Source organism: Sarcophilus harrisii, chromosome 4 (genome assembly GCF_902635505.1).
Source record: "Sarcophilus harrisii chromosome 4, mSarHar1.11, whole genome shotgun sequence".
Lineage (NCBI taxonomy): Eukaryota > Metazoa > Chordata > Mammalia > Dasyuromorphia > Dasyuridae > Sarcophilus > Sarcophilus harrisii.
This window is the reverse complement of record NC_045429.1, coordinates 373,214,681-373,234,390: the sequence shown is the minus strand read 5'-3', so window position 1 is coordinate 373,234,390 and position 19,710 is coordinate 373,214,681. Positions and strand designations below refer to the sequence as shown.

General features: G+C 34.0%; 1 protein-coding gene across 1 annotated transcript in view; it reads right to left on the bottom strand.

Annotated features, from left to right (window-relative positions):
- Positions 1-19,710, bottom strand: part of EDARADD (EDAR associated death domain) — a 101,229-nt gene that overhangs the window by 7,305 nt on the left and 74,214 nt on the right. The window contains 1 exon segment of the mRNA XM_003767805.4: positions 10,418-10,460. Within this exon segment, the coding sequence (XP_003767853.3) occupies positions 10,418-10,460 (43 nt within the window).

Genomic DNA, 19,710 nt, shown 5'->3' with positions numbered 1-19,710 from the left:
GGGTTTTTTGCTTCCTTCTTTTGAGACTGGTTTTTCCCATCTCACTCAGACTGGAATGGCAGCAGGAGTTATTGATAGCCTTAGTCCCACGTGGATCACCCAGAGTACTTTAATATGCTCATATTCCAATCTATAATGCTTTCCTCTCCTTAGGTAGCCTGGTGACCTGCCACTCCTGGGAGCTCACTATACTGGCAGTAGACTTAGTACAGATACTCAGGCAGAACTCACTGCAGTAAGAATTCCTGAGCTCAAGAGCTCCATCAACCTTTGTCTCTCTCTGATAGCAGGAATTACAGGTGTGCCTCAACACGCCTGGCTGTCTCATCTAGCTTTAATCCCATCATCCTCTGAGTTGTCAGTTGCATTCGATTATATGATATGAGATAGCCAAGGAAAATAAATATTTCCATTATTTTTTTTTTTAAACTAGATCTATGATTTCCTCAATATGAGGGAACTCCAGGGACAAACTTTTTCTAGAGCTAGAAGAGAGCATCCTCTAGTTCAGCTCTCTCATTTTACAGAGAAGGAAACTGAGGCCTGGAGAAATTAAAGGTCATACTGAAAATATGTGAATATTCAAGTGAAACTTGAATCCAGATGTTCTTTATTCCAAGTCCAGCTCTCTATTCACCACACTATGCTGCCACTGTTTCTGTGCATGTATGTAAAAGAGCTATATATTACAGATCAGTGGTTCTCAAACTTTTGTTTTCGGTATCTTTATCCTATTAAAAATTATTGACGATCTCTCCAAAGCATTTTTGTTTATCTGGATTATATTTATAGACATTTACCATATTGGAAATAAAAACTATTTTTGAATTTGTAGACCCTCTAAAAGGGTTCAGATATCCCCAGGATTCTCTAGACCATATTTTGAGAACCACTGTAATAGATAATGGATATATAATGGAGATACGTATATATACCTCAAAGGACATCATAGATACACATATATAGAAATATATATATATATATATATATATATATGTATACATATATATATATACACACACACACACACACACACACACACATATATGGAGACATACATATTCCCTCTTATATACAGAATTTTCATTCCTCTACAATGAAGTTGTCAAGCTCAGAGCTCAGAACAGTTTTTACTTTAAATAATATTGTGGCATATTTAAAAATGTAAAAACTGTTCTTAGCTCTCAGGCAGTACAAAAGCAGGCCCTCTAAGCAGAGCTGACTCCTATTCTACGTCAGGATGAGCTACTGTTTCAGTAATGAGGAAGGGCTTGCCCTCAATTAACTACAATCCCCTTCTTAAGAACTTCAAGGATCTCACTCCCTTCCTTGACAGAGATGGCCAATCTTCTGTGACTCAACGGGTCATTGGGAGTTGCTGTGGCCAAAAACTTTTATCTCTTTGTGGCTACCCTGGCAATAATGTCAGAAGTATGGTGGATGTGCTGCTGGGTCTGTATGTAAAGCCTTTTTTTTTTCCCTTGGTAGGACCTGCCTGTCAGATCTTGTACGTTGCTGGCATAGCTTTCCAGGTTCAGGAATAATTTTCATGGCACAATTAGGCATCAGAGGAGGACTCTGGCAGAAGAATCCTTTTCCTAGTCCTTTTATAACTTTTTCAAAATAACTAATAACATGCATTTGTGAGATAGTTGGACTGAGTTAGGAATTCCCAAAAGGGTTTTTCTCTGAACAAAGATAAATTGCCCATCTGTGTATCAAAGTTACCCTCATTAGCACCATGCTCTACCCCATCTGAACTAACCAGCCCAGGCATGTACATAGCCTCTCTCCTACCTGCCCCATCCCCCTTCCAATTTTAAAGTCAAGCCTGACAGCTTTTAAATGCCAAACACAGTACTTTAGGGTGTAAATGACTGAAAAACTCTTAAACATTTCTTTAAAAACATACACACAAACTTGAAAATCCACCCTGTACACATATTTGAAAATGAGTGATAATTGACAATGTCAAAATACTGATTTAAAAAAAATTATGGCCAATTTATCATCCTTCTGTGTTTTCTTCACCCATGGGGCTCTCTTTGAAGCCGAGCCAAAACCTTAGCTATGTACATAGGATGAGAATCAGGCTGAAAAAAAAAAGAAAGAAATCCAACAGCTGTAGATTCTTCTTCCAAGTTTTCGTTATATAAAAAACATAATTCTTCTGCAACATGAATTTTTTGAACCAGTGCAAGATAGTGTTCATATCTGAGGGTTTTTTTTTTAATGTTTAAAGTGAATTTAAGTATCTTACTGAGAAGATAAAGGAAAATGGAGCTGGTTGGTAATAGGGTTGGCAAGCAATTCTTACCAGCTAACTTTAGGTGTCTCCACATAACCAGAGCAAAGAAGCTAATTCCCAAATGTTCCCAAATGTCTCCAAGACTCCACTTTGGTCAGGTTAAAATTGTGACTGATTATAAAGAATTCACTCTTGTTGATTTGAGTAGGGGTCACAACTCATTCTAGCCTCTCTATCTAAAAGAAATGGGTATCTCAGACTAACATGTTTTATGATTTCTCCCTTAAGCCTTACTAAATCCTTCTGAATTACTGATGCTTCCTTTACACTCACAACTCACAACTTTATACTCACAACCCACTTTGCCATCTATCTCTTTAGTTTATTTATGCAGTGGCAAACATAGGATCTGGACTTGTGATTCCTCCTAGAGGAGGAAATTCCCTCTACCATAATGAAAGGCCGGACCTCTTTGCCTAGGAGGTATTGAGAAATAAGGTGATTAGCCCCTAACAATTTGCATGAGTTGGTCTTTCGGGTTCTCAGGCCACCTTCCCCACTCAATGTCATACTCTCTCTCATATCATATATTACTCTATATTACTGTTACCTAATAATATGTACTTTGTATATAATATTTCTCATATCCTGATTAGAATGTAAGCTTCCTAAGAACAAGGACTGTGTTTAAGATTTGTACCTCCTACTAGCTGTGTGCCCTTGGGCAAGTCACTTAACCCCAAATGCTTCAGGGGAAAAAAAGATTTATATACTCCCACCACTTTATGAGGATGATCACTTTTTGTAATGGTCAATTTTCTAGGAAGATTGGATATTTGTAAAAGTAACTCGATTTTGAAGAGTCCTTGAGTAACTAGAGAAGGGCTTCTTAAAAGAGAATTGGTACATATTTTGTTCATTAGAATGGACCGAAAAGGAGGAATGCTGAGAAAAACCAACATCCAAAGATTAAGTAGCTTAAGAAGAGATTTCTTAATATTAGTAGTCTCCATGTAAATAAACTACACAGAAAATCACTTTTATCTTCATGAAGAGTAGAGAAAGGAGACACAGACTTCAATTGTAATATGAGAGATTTGGGTTAGATATAAGATAGAACTTCCCAACAATGAGAGTTGCTTAAGATCAGAATTAACTAGCAAGGGACAATACCAAATTTAGTCTAGCACCCTTTAAAAATAGTACTGATGCAAAATTATATTTAATGCTATGTAAAGATTGGGGTAAGGAATTTTAAATAATCTCTTCTGAACACATGCTTATATAATTCTATGCTACCTTTGTTTTTATATTGAAGAAAAAAATAATCAAGAAAAAGTCAAGAAAAAAAGAATAATCCAGCTACTAATATGTTAGTAGGACTACTTTAAATCTTCAGTTTGTAAAATTATTTCATTTCTTTAAATCACTAGTAAGAGCATGCATTAGTTTTGGTTTGAAAAGGCATGATGTGCCAAAAGAATGATTGCCTTTGTGGGTTTTGTTTTGTTCTTTGTACTTCAATCACTAAATCGACAAACCAGTTAGTATATTGGAATTCATCTGAGCTTGGCAACATGAGTGAATTTAAAGCAGCTCGTGAGAGTCATGGACTATAATTAGCCTTTCTGAGGGGTGTGGGAGGTGGAACATGTTTTATCTACCAGTTACATTTTGTCCTGCCATATTTTAAAAACCTACCATGTAAAGTAACACATGAAAGGATTGAATGGGTAGTGTCAAAAGGAAAAAAAAAATAATAATGGGGGAGAGGTGATCTGGAAATCACAAAATCCAAATTAATCGACAATTTTAATAAATGTCAATATTACTGCATTATTGTCTAAAAGCCACATAAAACTGAGCATGTAGAAAAAACACTAATTGTTGACTATGATTTCTGTTTTTCTTAAATGATAGGACAGATTCATTGTTATTTTTTAGATGTTAGAGATGTTAGAATCTAAAGGAAAAATGATGGTGAGAGAAAAATGTAAGTGCTTAATAAATACATAAGCTGAGGTATTTTTGTAAAACATAAGAGAATTCATTGAAGAGATAGATTTAGATTCAAAGCTGTAGGTTCCTTTTGAGTTTTTTTAAATTGGTGTTAAAGGGATAAAGCTACTAATGTTCAATACTCGCCTGGATTCTATAATAACCACCACCTAAATACGGTCACCTCCCCATTAATCTAGCTTTGTTATTGCCTGATACCTTCCATTTTGAACTTTGAAGCTGAAAGCAATGAGTCCCATTCATATTTTGGGCAGGGAATTCATTACTTTGATCCTTTTTAAGTACTTGAATTAAGTATCTTATTAAATACAGAAGATGGGATGGACATTGCTTATAACAAGCCAAGGCTTTGAAAAGATTTCATACCTGTTACTCTAGTTTGAATACTACATAGAAATATAAAGAGGGACCAGAAAGAGAATATTGAGAATAGTATTATGGTAATCTATGATAGGGAAAGCTTAGGTGGCACAGTGGCTACAGTTCTGGATCTGAAGTCTAGAAGATTCATCTTTCTGAGTTCAAATCTGGCCTTAGACACTACTTGCATGGCAAGTCACTTAACTCTGTTTGCTTTAGTTTCCTCATCTCTAAAATGAGCTGAAGGAGGAAATGACAAATTGCTCCAGTACCTTTGCCAAGAAAACCCCAAATAGAATCCTAAAGAGCTAGATATGACTGAAAAACAAATGAATAATAATAACAAACCTATATATAAAGAGAAAGATTTATAGAAAGTCTAAGCTGTGGCTGAGTGACTTACCACAGGACAGTTGGGTGGGTAAACCATGAGGCTATTTCATGCTTATTACTTTGATAAGAGAGACATTTCTTGCATTTTTCTATATTTGGAAACTGCCTGTGCCATCTGTCTATCTAAATCAAGTTCAAGTGGAGTCATTTGAATGTTATAAGATTTTACACAAAGATCAAATCGCCCCCTAGGGTTATACACACCCAAGCAGGTAGAAATCTTCATAAAAACTGGAAATATCATGCATGTACCTTGAGGAGCAGGGTGGAGTAAGGTATTAAGCATTAGACTTAAGAGTCATTTTGATCCCTTCTTAGATGATTACTAACTGTATGGTCCTGAGAAAGTTAAATAACTTTCTCATTTTCTTCATATTTGAAATGAAAGGGGGTAGCATGATGAACATTTAAGATCCTGACTTCCAGACTTTAGCTTTTTTGGAAACCAGGTAAACTACAGAATAATTAAACTACCTTGGGAACTAAGACTTTTGGGACAGCCTGCATTATAAAGGTAGAAAGAGAAGACTGATAAATTTTAAATTTCATTGTAACTGCCAGAGATGACAAATTTTTGTTATATCTTTTCTCCCCTATTTACCCATTATCTTGGTTTGTATCAATGCTTAACATAGTGCCTGACACATAATAAATACTTAACAAATTCTCTCTTGTCTCTTTCTCATTCTATTTTAGAAAAATACATAATGAGAATTCATTTTCATGGGGTGTAGAGTTTTAAATGAAAAGCACAATGAATATATATATTATTGAATGAATATGTATATATATAAAGAAAGGAACAGGACCTATGACTTTAATAGTTCAGAAAACTCCCAGATGGTGAATTCTCTCAAATGGACACCTTCACTAAGGCTGACAGTCTAGAGAATTACTTAGATTCTTGAGAGATTAAATAACTTTCCCAGGGTGACATGGTTAGTATGTGGCAGGATGATACCAAGTCATTTTGACTCTGAAGTCCACGCTCTTGCTCACTTCCTATCAATGTACTTTAGCAACACAGAGTATACGGCATATTAAAGTCATTTTCTAAAGGAAAGAGACAGGAAGGGGCAGCTAAGTGGTGCAGTGCACAGAGCACTAGCCCTGAAGAGAGGAGGACTTGAGTTCAAATCTGACCTCAGACACTTAACACTTCCTAGCTGTGTTACCCTGGGCAAGTCATTTAACCCCAATTGCCTCAGCTTTTAAAAAAAAAAAAAAAAAAGGAAAGAGACAGAAAAAGAATAAAAAGGAAGAAATAATAAAGTTGTAAGTCTCTGGTCAATAACATAAAAAGTTCTCTCAAGCAAACCTTGACTAGAAACACGAGCCTATTTACAGTATTTCTGCCCTCACTTAATTCAATTATTAATAAGAACTCTAAGGCAACAGGCACTTTCCTATGTAGAACAGAGCCTTCTAGAGAGCCTGTATCACATAGTTACTTGCTTCAAAAAAGATGAGTCATCTTTTATTTTTGAGAATATTACTTTTAAATGACATTTTAGAATTATAGTGCTTGTATATTTCAAATGAAAAAAATCTGAATCAACTATATGAGAATGGAAGTGCTCACATAATTCAGAAAATTGTTGAAAGTATTATTTTTTTTAGATTCTACATTGCTGGAAATTTATAGCTTTATGAGGAATTCAGGCATCAAATATTCAAACAATTAGAAGCAACTAGTAAGATCTAATTTAAAACTAAGCTGCATCTAAGTTTTTATTTTTTGGCTTGCAGACTAAAATGCTGGTCAATTAACAGTTAATTGGGCATCTGAACATGACTAAAAAATCACAAAGGTCATTATTAATTGTGCCTGGAAAATGGCTGCAATCAGGATGTTGGCAGTGGATCACAGATTAAGTTAATAGATCTACTTGCAGGTGAGATGTTCTTTTATCTGGCATGTTCTGGCTGTTAGAGGACTATTACCACGTGGGTGTTTCCCAGAACTTTATGGAGGCATGGAAGCACAATTGTTAGATCTCAAATCACTCCTAGTGAAGCTCCCCAGGTTAACTGAGGCTGGAGTGGAGACATCTGATAACTTAAAAAAAAATGTAGTTAACATTGAGAATTTTTATATTGGGGCTTTTGGAGACAGTCAACTTCTGTGGATTGAAAAAATGTTTTATCATACATAAGGGACTAATTCTAAAGGATTTGTAAAATTAAATATATCTGTGTGTCAAAGTTCAGTTAACTATTTTTCATTATGGATGTGCAAGCACATAGCTTTTCTCTGTAAGATTTCTAACAGGGTTGATAGCAAAATTATTTAAATGACACTTTATGGTTTTGGCAAACTATCCAGTCATATCTGCATGTACAACGATGTAGTCATTACATTGAGAAATGGAAGGTGATAAAGAATCATTCTTATGACAGTCTCAAACTAGAGGGCAGTTGGTTCATTTATGGAAGGACTTGGGATGGGCAAACAAGGACAGGCAGTGACTTGCATCATTTGAGGGACTACCCATTTTGGTGAGAGAAGAGATATTTTTTTTTTCACCTCTTTCCTAAAAAATTCTTATGAGATTACAACTTGGAGGCTGTGGGTCCTAATACTATTACTGCTGCTAATGAGTTGTCTGAATTTTGACCAACTGATTTGATTGTTGTATGTCTTGTTTTACTTCTTGGAAGAGTGCTGTCTATTTTTATCCATCTCAGGAATGAGGAATGTTTGGAAAGAGACATGGAATTATGTAAATTGAGTAAATTGAGCTCAACTGGAAGAAAGCTACTAAATATAAACATAAGGCATTATTAGCTTAACAATACCCATGACTTCCATAAAGATTTGCATTTAATAAGATTCTTTTTTAATCGCACACTAATTTTTCCTCTCACTGGCAATATCTCACATTTTTGGCCATTATCAGGATAGCCCTAAATATTACAATTAGTTAAAATATCCAATAACTAAACCTTATTCCTTTAAATGACAAAATTTAAAAATAATTATCTTAGATGGAAATATTTTGAAAATGCACCAAATGTTTTAATACTTTTCAAAACAGAACACACTAAGCCTATATAAAAATTTGTATAATTTTTGTATATTTTTACTAATCCTCAAAATGTTGGAGAGAGAGTAGATGATAGCTAAGGTCCAAAATCTCAGGATGCTATGAGAATTCAACTTTTTCTTAACACTTAGGATCAGCATTACGAATATCAATTTTTATAATGGTACTATTTGCTCCTATAACAACACAATCCCAAATGACTAACTTTTCTAGATTTATATCAGTATTTCAATTCTCATCTATTCTCCACCTCAGTCAATCAGGCTTTTATTTCCAACTGTCATCATTATTTCTGCATCAATTTTTACCCTCCCCCATCTCTCAATTCCAATATGCTGCTTATAATCTATTAAGGACTGTGAAAAATGGTACAAATGTGCAGATCATCAAAAAAATACATAAGGAAAATTTATAAGCTCTAGAGGTAGATAGGATCTGAAAGACCACCTAGTGCTAATTAACCTATTTTTATATTTGAAGAAAACAAGGTTCACAGAAGTTATTTACACTCTCTCCCTTCTCAAATTATCTTTACTCATCTATGTATTTGTCATCTCCCCCAGCAGAATATCAGATGTTTGCACGTAGTGTTTGCTAGGTGGTCCAATGGACAGATCACTAAATTGAGTTTAATCTTGCTTTTAGATCCTTACTGGGTGACTATGAGCAAGTTACTTAAAAAATTTGTATTTGGGGCAGCAGGTTGGTGTAGTGGATAGAGGACCAGTCCTGAAGTCAGGAGGACCTGAGTTCAAATCTGGTCTCCTGGCTGTGTGATCCTGGGCAAGTCACTTAACCCCAATTGTCTAAGCAAAAAAATATTGTATTTGACTCAGTTTCTTCATCTGTAAAATAGGGATAGTAATAATACTTTTCAGGGTTGCTGTCAGGATGAAATAAGATATCATATAAAAAAGGCTATTGTATTATTATTCCTAGCACTTTGCAAATATCTTGCATATTAGTAGGTTCTTAGTAAATATTTGTTGAGTTAAATTGAATTACTCAATACAGATAGTAACTGGGGGTAGAGGTGCAACTACAATTTGAATTCAGGTCTTCTGATTCTAAGATTCAATACTCTTTCCACTAACATCATGCTGGATTTTAGAAGGCAATTTAAGATTATCTCTTAAAATTTATATGATAAATCCCCAAGGCTTCCTGTACTGTTCTCTTTTTTACATTTTTGTTGTGATTTGTTTAGTAACTTTAAACTTAAAATGTAATTTTAAATAAAGTTTGGACTTGTTTGTAAGGAGAAAGGAAAGAAGAAGGACAGAAAGGAAACAGAGGAAGGGAGGAAGGAAAAAAGAAAGATTAAGTCTTGAGATTAAATCTTGCTTTCATATGTAGAAGAATGTAAACCAAACTATTTCTAGGATCTTGGAGATTAATGATTTATTATAAAGGGAATTAAAAAACTTAATTTTTATACATATGTACACATAATGAGTCAAGTTGACAGTGCCAAATAATTTTAAGGTTGTTCAACTTTAAAAATTCGCTGTGTCCAAATCCATCAATGTAATTTAGTCATGGGGACATGCTGCATCTCTAGATGGTGCAGTGGAAAGAGTATCCAGTTTGGAGTCAGGAAGGTGTATTTTCCTGAGTTAGAGTCTAGCCTCAGACACGTACTAGGCTGAGTGACCCTGGGCATGTCATTTAATCCTGTTTGCCTCAGTTTCCTCAGCCATCAAAGGAGCTAAAGAAGGGAATGGCAAACTATGCCAGTATCTTCACCAAGGGAAATCCCAAATGGGGCAAAAAAGAGTTGTTTAGAATCAAAAAATGACTAAACTACCACATCATATGCTGCATCTAGAATCTGACCACAAACTCTAAGGAATTAATAATTTATACAAAGTTCTCAATTTCATAAGATTCTGAGTAAGAACATCTGGTCTAATCCTCTCATTTTACAAAGGAAGGGAGGTTAACTGACTTGCACACAATCACAGAGTAAACCGAAGAACTGGGATTTGAATTTAGGTCCTTTGATCCTAGGTGGATCAAAAGTGGATAGAGCACTGGGTTTGGAATCAGGAAGACTCATGTTTATGAGTTTAAATCTGGTCTCAAATATTTACTAGCTAGTGACTCTGGACAAGTCACTGAACTCTGTTTTCCTCAGTTTTCTCAAGTGTCAAAGAAGCTAGAGAAGAAAATGGCAAACTTCACATTAATATAAACCAAGTCTTAACAAATGGTAGTTTGGCAATTTCTCAAAATGTCTCCATGTTTTATAGATTTGTTTTTAGTTGGAAAATACGTTGTCAAATCCTTTTTTTTTTTTTTTCTCAAATCTAGAACCTGGTTGTCATTGTACACAATATTAAGAGGTTACCTGAAAGTGGATCCCCAGTGCTGTCGGGATAGCCTTCTTCTTGCTACAAACAAAAAAAAAAGCAAATTTCATTAAACTTACATTAAAAAAAGTTAATGATATTCCAAACTAATCAGCTAGAAAACTATAAAAATGTAGAATTTTGTCACAATTTAATATACACCACACAAGAGAAAAAATATAGATAATTCTTTAATGATATAAATATATCTTAAATTTAAAGTATATATACTTTTTCAAAACATATTTAAACATAAGGCACACTTTTAAGTTTAATCTAATTTCTTAAGTCTAGGCAATCATCCAAGCAATAAATCATGCCTTGATTTGTAGAATTTGTTGTTTTCCAAGGTGTAAATACTGAAAATTTAACAATGAGCTAGTTAGAGTTGTCTCCATAATAGATCACGCTGCTTATTTAATTATTTGTAGATGTTCTATCACATTGCCTTTTGTATTAATCTAATCTAAAGCTTTTTAGGGTGGTTGGGGTAGGGGGGAGTCTGGCCCAAGGATTTTATCATGTAGGGAATCAATCCCTAGTGAGGAAGTTCCTTCTACCAATGTGGACAGGTAGCTCTTGTGTAATTTATAATCTTAGAAAATGACATGGGGGAACTGGGAGCTTAGCCAACTCGGTCAGTCACACAGCTGGAAGAAGGAATGAAGCCTGTATCTTCTCAACCACCATACCTTCAGCTCATCAAAATACCAATCAGAAAACAAAGTTGTGGTAGTGATTAGTGAAGTATATGATTAGTGGTGTTGCTTTCATGAGAATAATGGAGAACCTAATGGCTGCTTGGCAAGTAGAGTGGAAAGTACACTGAAATTGGAGACAGAGGACCTGGCTTAGTCTGTTTTTTGTTTGCTTGCTTCGTGCTCCTTTCAATAGTATTTTACTTTTCCAAATACATGCAAAGGTAGTTTTCAACATTCATTTTTGCAAAATCTTGTGTTCCAATTTTTTCTCCCTCTACTCTCCCCTCCCCTTCCCCAAGACAGCTAGAATCTGATATAGATTAAATATGTACAATTCTTCTAAACATATTTCCATATTCATTGTACCACACAAGAAAAATCATATCAAAAGGGGGGAAAATCCAAGGAAAAAAAGCAAACAAACAACAGCAACAGCAAAAAAGGTGAATTATGCTTTGATCTATATTCAGTCTCTGTAGTTCTCTCTCTGGATGAAGATGGCATTTTCTATCACAAGTCTATTGGGATTGCCATAAATTGCCTCATTGTTAGAGAACCTATCTGTGAATCCCACCTTACTAATCTTGAGCAAGCCATTTCAACTCCTTGAATTTTAATTTCTCCAACTCTAAAATGAGGAGAGTAAATGATACTTGTACTACCCACCTCAAAAGGCTTAAACTAAAAATACTTTGTAAAATGTATACCTATATATAAATACCTAAATCTATTGTATATATATATATGTATATGTAGATATAGACACATCAGTATACATATATAACACATTATAAATAGATAAAAGACATATTAATATATTTAAATCCATCAAGTGTAAAAACATAAATATATTGTATGTTAAATATATATAACAGTGTATTATATAATGTATAATAAATATATTATTATATTTAGATATATAAATGTGTAAAGTAAATAAATATAAGTATATATGTATATATTATATATGCATGTATATATGAGCTATATACACATTCATATATATTTATATATTTAAAAATATTTGTAGATTTTCATTTTATATATTTATAATATATATGTAGGCATTTATGTACATATATGTGTATATATGTATCTACAGATACATGTGTATACACACATATGATACTCTGGACTATATTATGGACTATAACTTAGATTATTTTTATTTTAAAGATTTTAAATATGTTTTTAATTTTTAGTGTATCCCAGTCAGTGTTACTCAAAAGCATTACATTTATGTTAAATTCACCTCAGCAGAATAAGCTTCCCTCTCTGTAGCACCTGTTTTTTTTTCTATCTGTGGTAAACAGAAGGACCCAGAACAAAAAACTACCTCCCTGATTATTAGACCCGAGGATACATTTGCCAAAGAATTGGAGGAAAAAAAGGGGACTGGTCTTTTCTGAGACCGTCAAAAAAAAATCATAGATTTAGAGCTAGAAGGGACCTTGAGGTCAAATCCAATGCTCTCAATATGTAGAGAAGGAAAGCCTGCTTTTTAGAGTAACTTTAACCCAAGGTCAGAAAGAAAAGGGCTAGAATCAGACTTGGAGTCCCACTTCTCTTCTTTCAAAGAATCTTTCCATTAACAAAATCTGGGTGGGAGATGTTTTCTATATAGTTCTTTCCAGAGACAAGGTTTGTCTATAATTTGATGCCTTTTGCTTTTATATCCAACATAGCAAACTATCTTTAAGACCAGGAAGGGAAAGAAGAATGTATTAGGTGACTATTATGTGTCAAGCATTGTGCTTTACTATTATTATTCCATTTGATTCTTAAATTTTCAATTTTATTAGATCCATGTTTCAATTTCTGTATTTACATTGAGGTTTTTATTTTTATTATTTAGGATTACAGCATCCGGAGAAAAGATGGGAAAGGGAATTGAAGAAATTATCAAGTCCAATGTCTGGTCTCTGGAAAGAACTAAATCAAAGACATTTCACAAAAGAGATTTCTTAAGGAAAGGATCCCTGAATTTGGCAAAAAAGGAACTGGACTTCAAGTCAGGTTCAGTTTCTTTTCCTTTTGACCTTGGGTTAAAGTCACTATAACCTCCCTGTATCTCATTTTCCTTTCTATAAAAAATGAGAGTTGGATTTGATTTTTAAAGTCCTTTCTAGCTCTAACTATAAGATAAATATTTTCCCCTTCTTTCCTTCAAAAAAGAAGTCCCCTTTTCTTCCTCTAAATTCTTTGATAAATGTATTCCCATGTCTAACAATTGGAGAGATTTTGTATAGGAGCTGTTTTTGTTTAAATGACTCATCAGCTTCAACTAAATCTCCTCCCTTCAAAAATGTCTTTAGTGGACCAAAGAAAAACTATTCACTGTCACTCATGCAATATCTTTTCATAAACTTGAAGGCTGTAATTTCCTTGGCCCCTCCAGCCTAGTAGCATTTTTTGGTAATGTGCTGAAGGACACCGAGACAGTTGCTGAAGGAACAGAATAAATCCTTTTCCACCTGACCTTTTAGTTTCACAAAACTAAACACCTAAGTTTTAAAATTTTAGGGACCTCATTTACTAGGTCATGCAGAGGCTTGCCTTTTTACATCTTGCATTGTTTCAGAAATTCAGGATCATGGTACATTGATTTTTTTTTCCACTTTGGTTATGGTGTCCTACACCACTGAAGTGGAAACTTGGGCTGAAGGAATGGAAACAGGAACTTTCTGTGGTAATGCCAAGAAACATGAATGTTGATACTTGGACACTCTTGCACTAGCATTTTTGTAGTGTGTGTGTGTATGTGTGTGTGTGTTTTTAAGGTTCACAAAGCACTTTACAAATATCATCTCATTTTGACCCTCAAAACAACCTTAGGAGGAAGATCCCTTCTTTTTTAAAGATGAGTTAACTGAGAGCTATAGTAGTTAAGATACTTATCCAGCTAGTAAGTGTCTAGAGTCACATTTGAACATTCCTAATGCCATGTTCAGCACTCTTCTCATTTTTACCACCTAACTGCCTCTTATCAAGAAAAGGTGGTTAAAAATATACATTGAGTTATTAATAACTAATATGTTTTATGGAACTCCTTTAATTAGAGAAATGAAAAATATTACAGTAATTTTTACTGGAATTAAAACCACTGTACATTTAAAAATCTTTAAAATTGTTAAAAAAAAAAAAAAAACTTTAGGAAGAATTAGAGGTCTTTTGGATAGATAGTCCTTGGAGTGAATGTGGATTGGATCATCTCTAAGGGAGGTTTAGAGGAGGTTAGAAAAAAGAGGTGAACACTATGAGACAATGTGGATGATTTGAGAGCTATGATGTCAAAAGAGATGTCTGCATTGATGAACATTGATGAGATCACAACTCCAATAAGGTCTTACTTTTATCTTGAAAGTACTTTACTGAGTTGTATGACAGGGCAGTGTTACCCCCAAGATACAGATGGGGATTATGACTAAAAGAATCATTAAGTAAACTGCTTAAAATATCTAAATTTTTTTTTAACTGAACCTGCAATTTCATTAGTTTAGGGAACTCCCAGGGAAGTAACTCCTTCTTTCAATATAGGTCAGTAATTTCTCTAAAAAATTATAGTTCTTAGGGAGTTGCCTTGAAGAGTGACAGGATGAGTGATTTGCTTAGGGTCATGCAACCAACATGTGTTAGAAAAGTGTCTCATATGCAGGGTTTTTTCCCTAAGAGATTGACAATCCATTACTACTCATGATCTTTTGTTTTAAGTTACCATGGAAGAGTCTGCATTTGTTCAATTTTATCTAATATTTAATGACCCCATTTGGGGTTTTCTTGTCAATGATAATAGAGTGGTTAGCCATTTCTTTCTCCAGCTCTTTTTATAGATAAGGAAATTGAGGCAAACAGAGTTAATTGACAGCGCATAGCTAGAAAGTGTATAAGGCCAGATTTGAATTCAGGAAAATGAGTCTTCTTGACTCTAGATCTGGTATTCTATCCAATATGCCATGTAGCTACCCAATCAGATCTAGGAATCTAGAATTGTAATCTGCTCTGACATTATCTTAATGTTAATCTCTGAATTATAAAATGAAGTAGTCTTGTGGGGGTTTTTTTGTTCTCACTTGTATTATATGCTCTTGATTCATAAAGTGCTTTAATGATATCACTTACTGATTTTTGAGAAAATAGATCTATCCCCATATCTTAAGCATTTCTCTTAGAAAGGGAGGTGGTGCTCACAATTTATGACTTCAGACTCAGAATTCAAAAATAATCTAGACTCTTGAAATTGTATCACAATATTAGAGCTCTACTGCTACAAGGAACCCCAGAAGTCATGTAGTCCAACTGCCTAGTATTACAGATGAGGAAACTGAGACTCAAGGAAGTTTTAGTGATTTATTATGGTCACATGTTAGGTGATAAGAGAGGACCTTTTTTTAAAAAAAAATAATATTTCATTTTTCCAAATACATGCAAAGATAGTTTTCAACATTTGCTTTTGTAAAACCTTATATTCCAAATTTTTCTACCTCTTTTCCTTACTCCCCACCTCCTTAAGACTGCAAGCAATCCAATATAGGTTAAACATGCAATTTTTCTAGACACATTTCCATATTCATCATGCTGTGCAAAAATATCAGATCAAAAGAGGGGGAAAACATAGGAAAGGGAAAAGAAAAACAGGCAAACAACAAAAGGTGAAAATATTATGCTGTCATCCACATTCATTCTTCATAGTTCTCTCTCTGGATGTGAATGGCATTTTCTATCACAAGTCAATTAAAATTTCCTTGAATTATCTCATTGTTGAAAAGAGCCAAGTCTATCACAGTTGATCATCACATAATCTTCTTGTTACTATGTATAATGTTCTCTTGGTTCTGCTCACTTCATTCAGCATCAATACATGTAAATCTTTCCAGGAAGAAAGGACACAATGCTCTCTTACTCCAGAGATATTACTTTAAAAGTAACTTTAAGTAACTTACTTTAAGTAAGTCCAAAAAACATTGGTATGGTTTTTTTAAAAACAAGCTTTCTAATAAATTTACTGTCATGAAACTATAATTCATTTTATTTTTAAAAAACCTCATTAAGTTTTATTTAAATGGCTTCTAAATAGTTTATTTTGTAAGACATCCTGGCTCTTAGATAACTTTTGATATATGCTTGGACCTCTATCTAGAAAATCAAAGAATTGCTTTATTTAAAAAAAAAAATTCTCCTGCATTTAACAAATGCTCTACAAAAAAAGCTTCACACACAAAATAGAATAGAGAAATAGGATTATTGCAAGACTGTGAATCTCTATTACACACATCTTGCTTTATAAAATAATAATAATAAATTCAATATTTCTTTCAAAGCTGTCCTGCTTCTCTCTGTTACTTTCTGAACTTCTGTCCATTAGAAAGTGCTTAATGAACTCTCTTTTCTTACTTTTTTTGGAATTGCTTAGGGCCTCTTTTCTTCTATTGAAATCCTGCTCTAATATCCTGAAGAGAAACTTTTGAAGAAGACAATCTCTTTCAGAAAGTGGATTGTAAAAGTGCTACTTGTTAAGGGAAAAAACAAATCAAATTTTAGTTAATGGACAGCCTAGTTAAGGTCAAAAAACTGTTAATGAGACTTGAACTTGGAGGAATTTCACAAAGCAGTTGAAGAAATATGTTTGAGAAAATAGAATCACAAGTATCTTTCTCTCTCTGACTTCTGTCCCACTGAGGTACCAAGGACTGAAAGATCATGCAACCAATGAGTGATGGGAATTCTTAGAGCAGATGAAACATTAGCAAAAGCAAACAATTCCCTATTATTAATTTACAAGCATGAAGTTGGGGCTCATTCATACTATGGAAGTTAAGGCCATTGGTCAAAAAAAAAGAAATAGAGTTTTGAGACTGGTGATCTGACACTTAATGAAGAATAGTTTTTCATGCTGAGATAAACATGGTGAACTGAGTCCTACTTATCAAGTTTCTAGTATAAGGTGAGACTTTAGCTGAAATAATTTTTTTTTTAGCTGAAATAAATTTTAAAAATTTATATGCTGAATTTATATTTCCTTTGAAAAATTCAAGGCATCTTTTCTTCAAGATAGCCCTTGTTCAGATGAATTTTTATAGAAAGAGAACCACATTCATTTTATATGTACTTTCACCTTTCTCAAGTTCATTTTTCCTAATATATATATCTATATCTATACAGACATACATTCCAAATTTAAGTGAGGGTATGAGCTGAACATTAAATCCAACTTAAAAGTCAGATTCACATTCAGATAATCAGCTGGAATTCCTTTTAAAGTATATAAGCCTCGTTAATTGTGACTCCACTAATTAGGAATCTGTGATGATTTAGACAGGACTGGGCTAAGCTGTTTGTTTAACAAACTCTTCATGGTGCAAATTATACTGAAATGAGATTATAGGGGAATACTTAAAAAGCTAAGAGAACTGAATGTTTCAAGTATCCTTGAACATTCTAAGAGAGTTTTTTCTGTATAAAAAACTTAATAGTCACACTCACCTATTCAATTGGAAATACAAAGATCAAATAAGGCACAATCCCTTTTCTAACGAAGCTTACAGTTTAGTAGGGGGATACTATACAAAGGCAGACTGCAGAGTGTGTGTGTGTGTGTGTGTGTGTGTGTGTGTGTGTGTAGCGAATAAATAAATATATAAATGTATACTATATATAAGATAGAGAGGGAATTAGCAGGTGATAGGGATGAGGAGAAAGGCTTCAAGGAAAAGAAGGCATCTGAGTTCTCTTTTAAAGGAAAAGGTAACTATGAGATAAGTAGAAGACAAAACAGAAAATAAGAAAAGAGCTACTGGCTGGATCAGCTATCATCTGAATTCTCTTGAACTGAAAAAGTTTTCTTAGAGTCTGTGCTTCATACTGAGAAAGTGGATCCATAATGACCTTATCGATGTGATTGGTCCCTCCAATGATGCAAATTACAGCACATCCATGCCTGCCCATCCTATGTAATTTTTGACCATGTCCTTCTATAAATTCATCACAGGGCAGCCAAATAATATATTCCAGACCTTCTTTGTTGAGAAAGCACTAAGGAAAAAATGCAAATGACTAGAAATGGATTCAGATCAAGCTTTATTTTAATGACAAACCACACTGGGCATCTCAGATCACCATATTCTCTAGTTTATGCCAGGCACAGTTGGGCAAAGGATGTGTGTGTACAAGCATTGCAGATGTTTGGGGACTTAAATTTGGGAAATTGCATAAAACTTTCAATTACAGACTCCAAATTTCTCACTGCCACAAAAGCCCATCCTTTTACCAGCTGTTTTTTCTCAGTGATACTGCATGGCTATGTCTGTGAATCACTGAATGCCATGAGTGACAATTGCAGATAATCCACCCAAAAGACAACAGGAAGATCCATTTTAGACAAAGGCAGGCTACAGCCTATTATCAGTGATTTACACATAAAAGAGGCAATCAAAGACATGTGTGGTTAAAAAAGGGAGAGAGGTCATTCGGTAAATGCAAGGTATAATGTACAGACAAGCTCAAGTACTGCATTTATAACTACACAATATTAAAGGGCCAGAGAGGGCTTTCAGCATATTGGGTAGATAATACTAAGCAGAATTTATGTAAAGACAAAAATATTACATCATATGAGAAGATATGAAGGGATAGTGGAGAGATCATCCACATTAAGATATACAAGACATCAAAACTAAATAAATATATGGAAATATATAGGTATATATGTGTGTGTATTTCACATATCTTTAATAAATTGATATCATAGTTTAAAAATTTAATAACATTTTCTGGCATTATTCATTTGATAAGTGTGGATAAAGTAAAAAGGATAAAGTCTGGGTAAAATTCTATAGGAATAAGAAACTTTAGGTCATTTACTATAATTCCTTCATTTAAGAGATGGCCCAAGAAGTAAGGTGACTTTCTGAAAGCCATACAGGTTCTAAGTGGCAGAGCAAAGATCCAAAGTCAAGTAATCTGACTCCAGTGGTAGTGTTCAATCCACAGTCAATCAAATCAGCACAAATCACCTACTTTGCTAGGTACTACCGATAAAAGTACAAAGAATGAAACAATACCTCCCTCCAATGAGCTTACATTCTAATGAGAGAAATATGTGTGTGTATGTGTGTATAGTTAACAAATATACATATACATATATATATATATGTATGTATATATATATATATATATATATATATATACACACACACATACATATACATACAGTATATTTAGAGTAGTTCCGGAAGATATTAGCAGGGGGTAGGGACAAGGAAAGGCTTCAGGTAAAAGAATGTTTCTAAGCTGTCTCTTAAAGGAAAAGATTAATTCTATGAGGCAGGAAGGAGGGAGAGTGAGGGAGTACATTCAAAGCATGAGGAATGGCTATAGCAAGGGGATGGATGGAGGTGGGAGGAATGATGATATTAAGGGACAAAAAAAATGCCGGTTTGACTGGATTGCTGAGTATGGAAGGAGAAGTGATAGTCAATGTGGCCAGAAAAAGATATTTGAGGCACGGTAGAAAGGGCTTTAAAAGCTAGAAGTGTTTATATTTTTACCTCTAAAGGCAATAGGAAGTCACAGAACTTGATTGAGTGGAAAAGTCA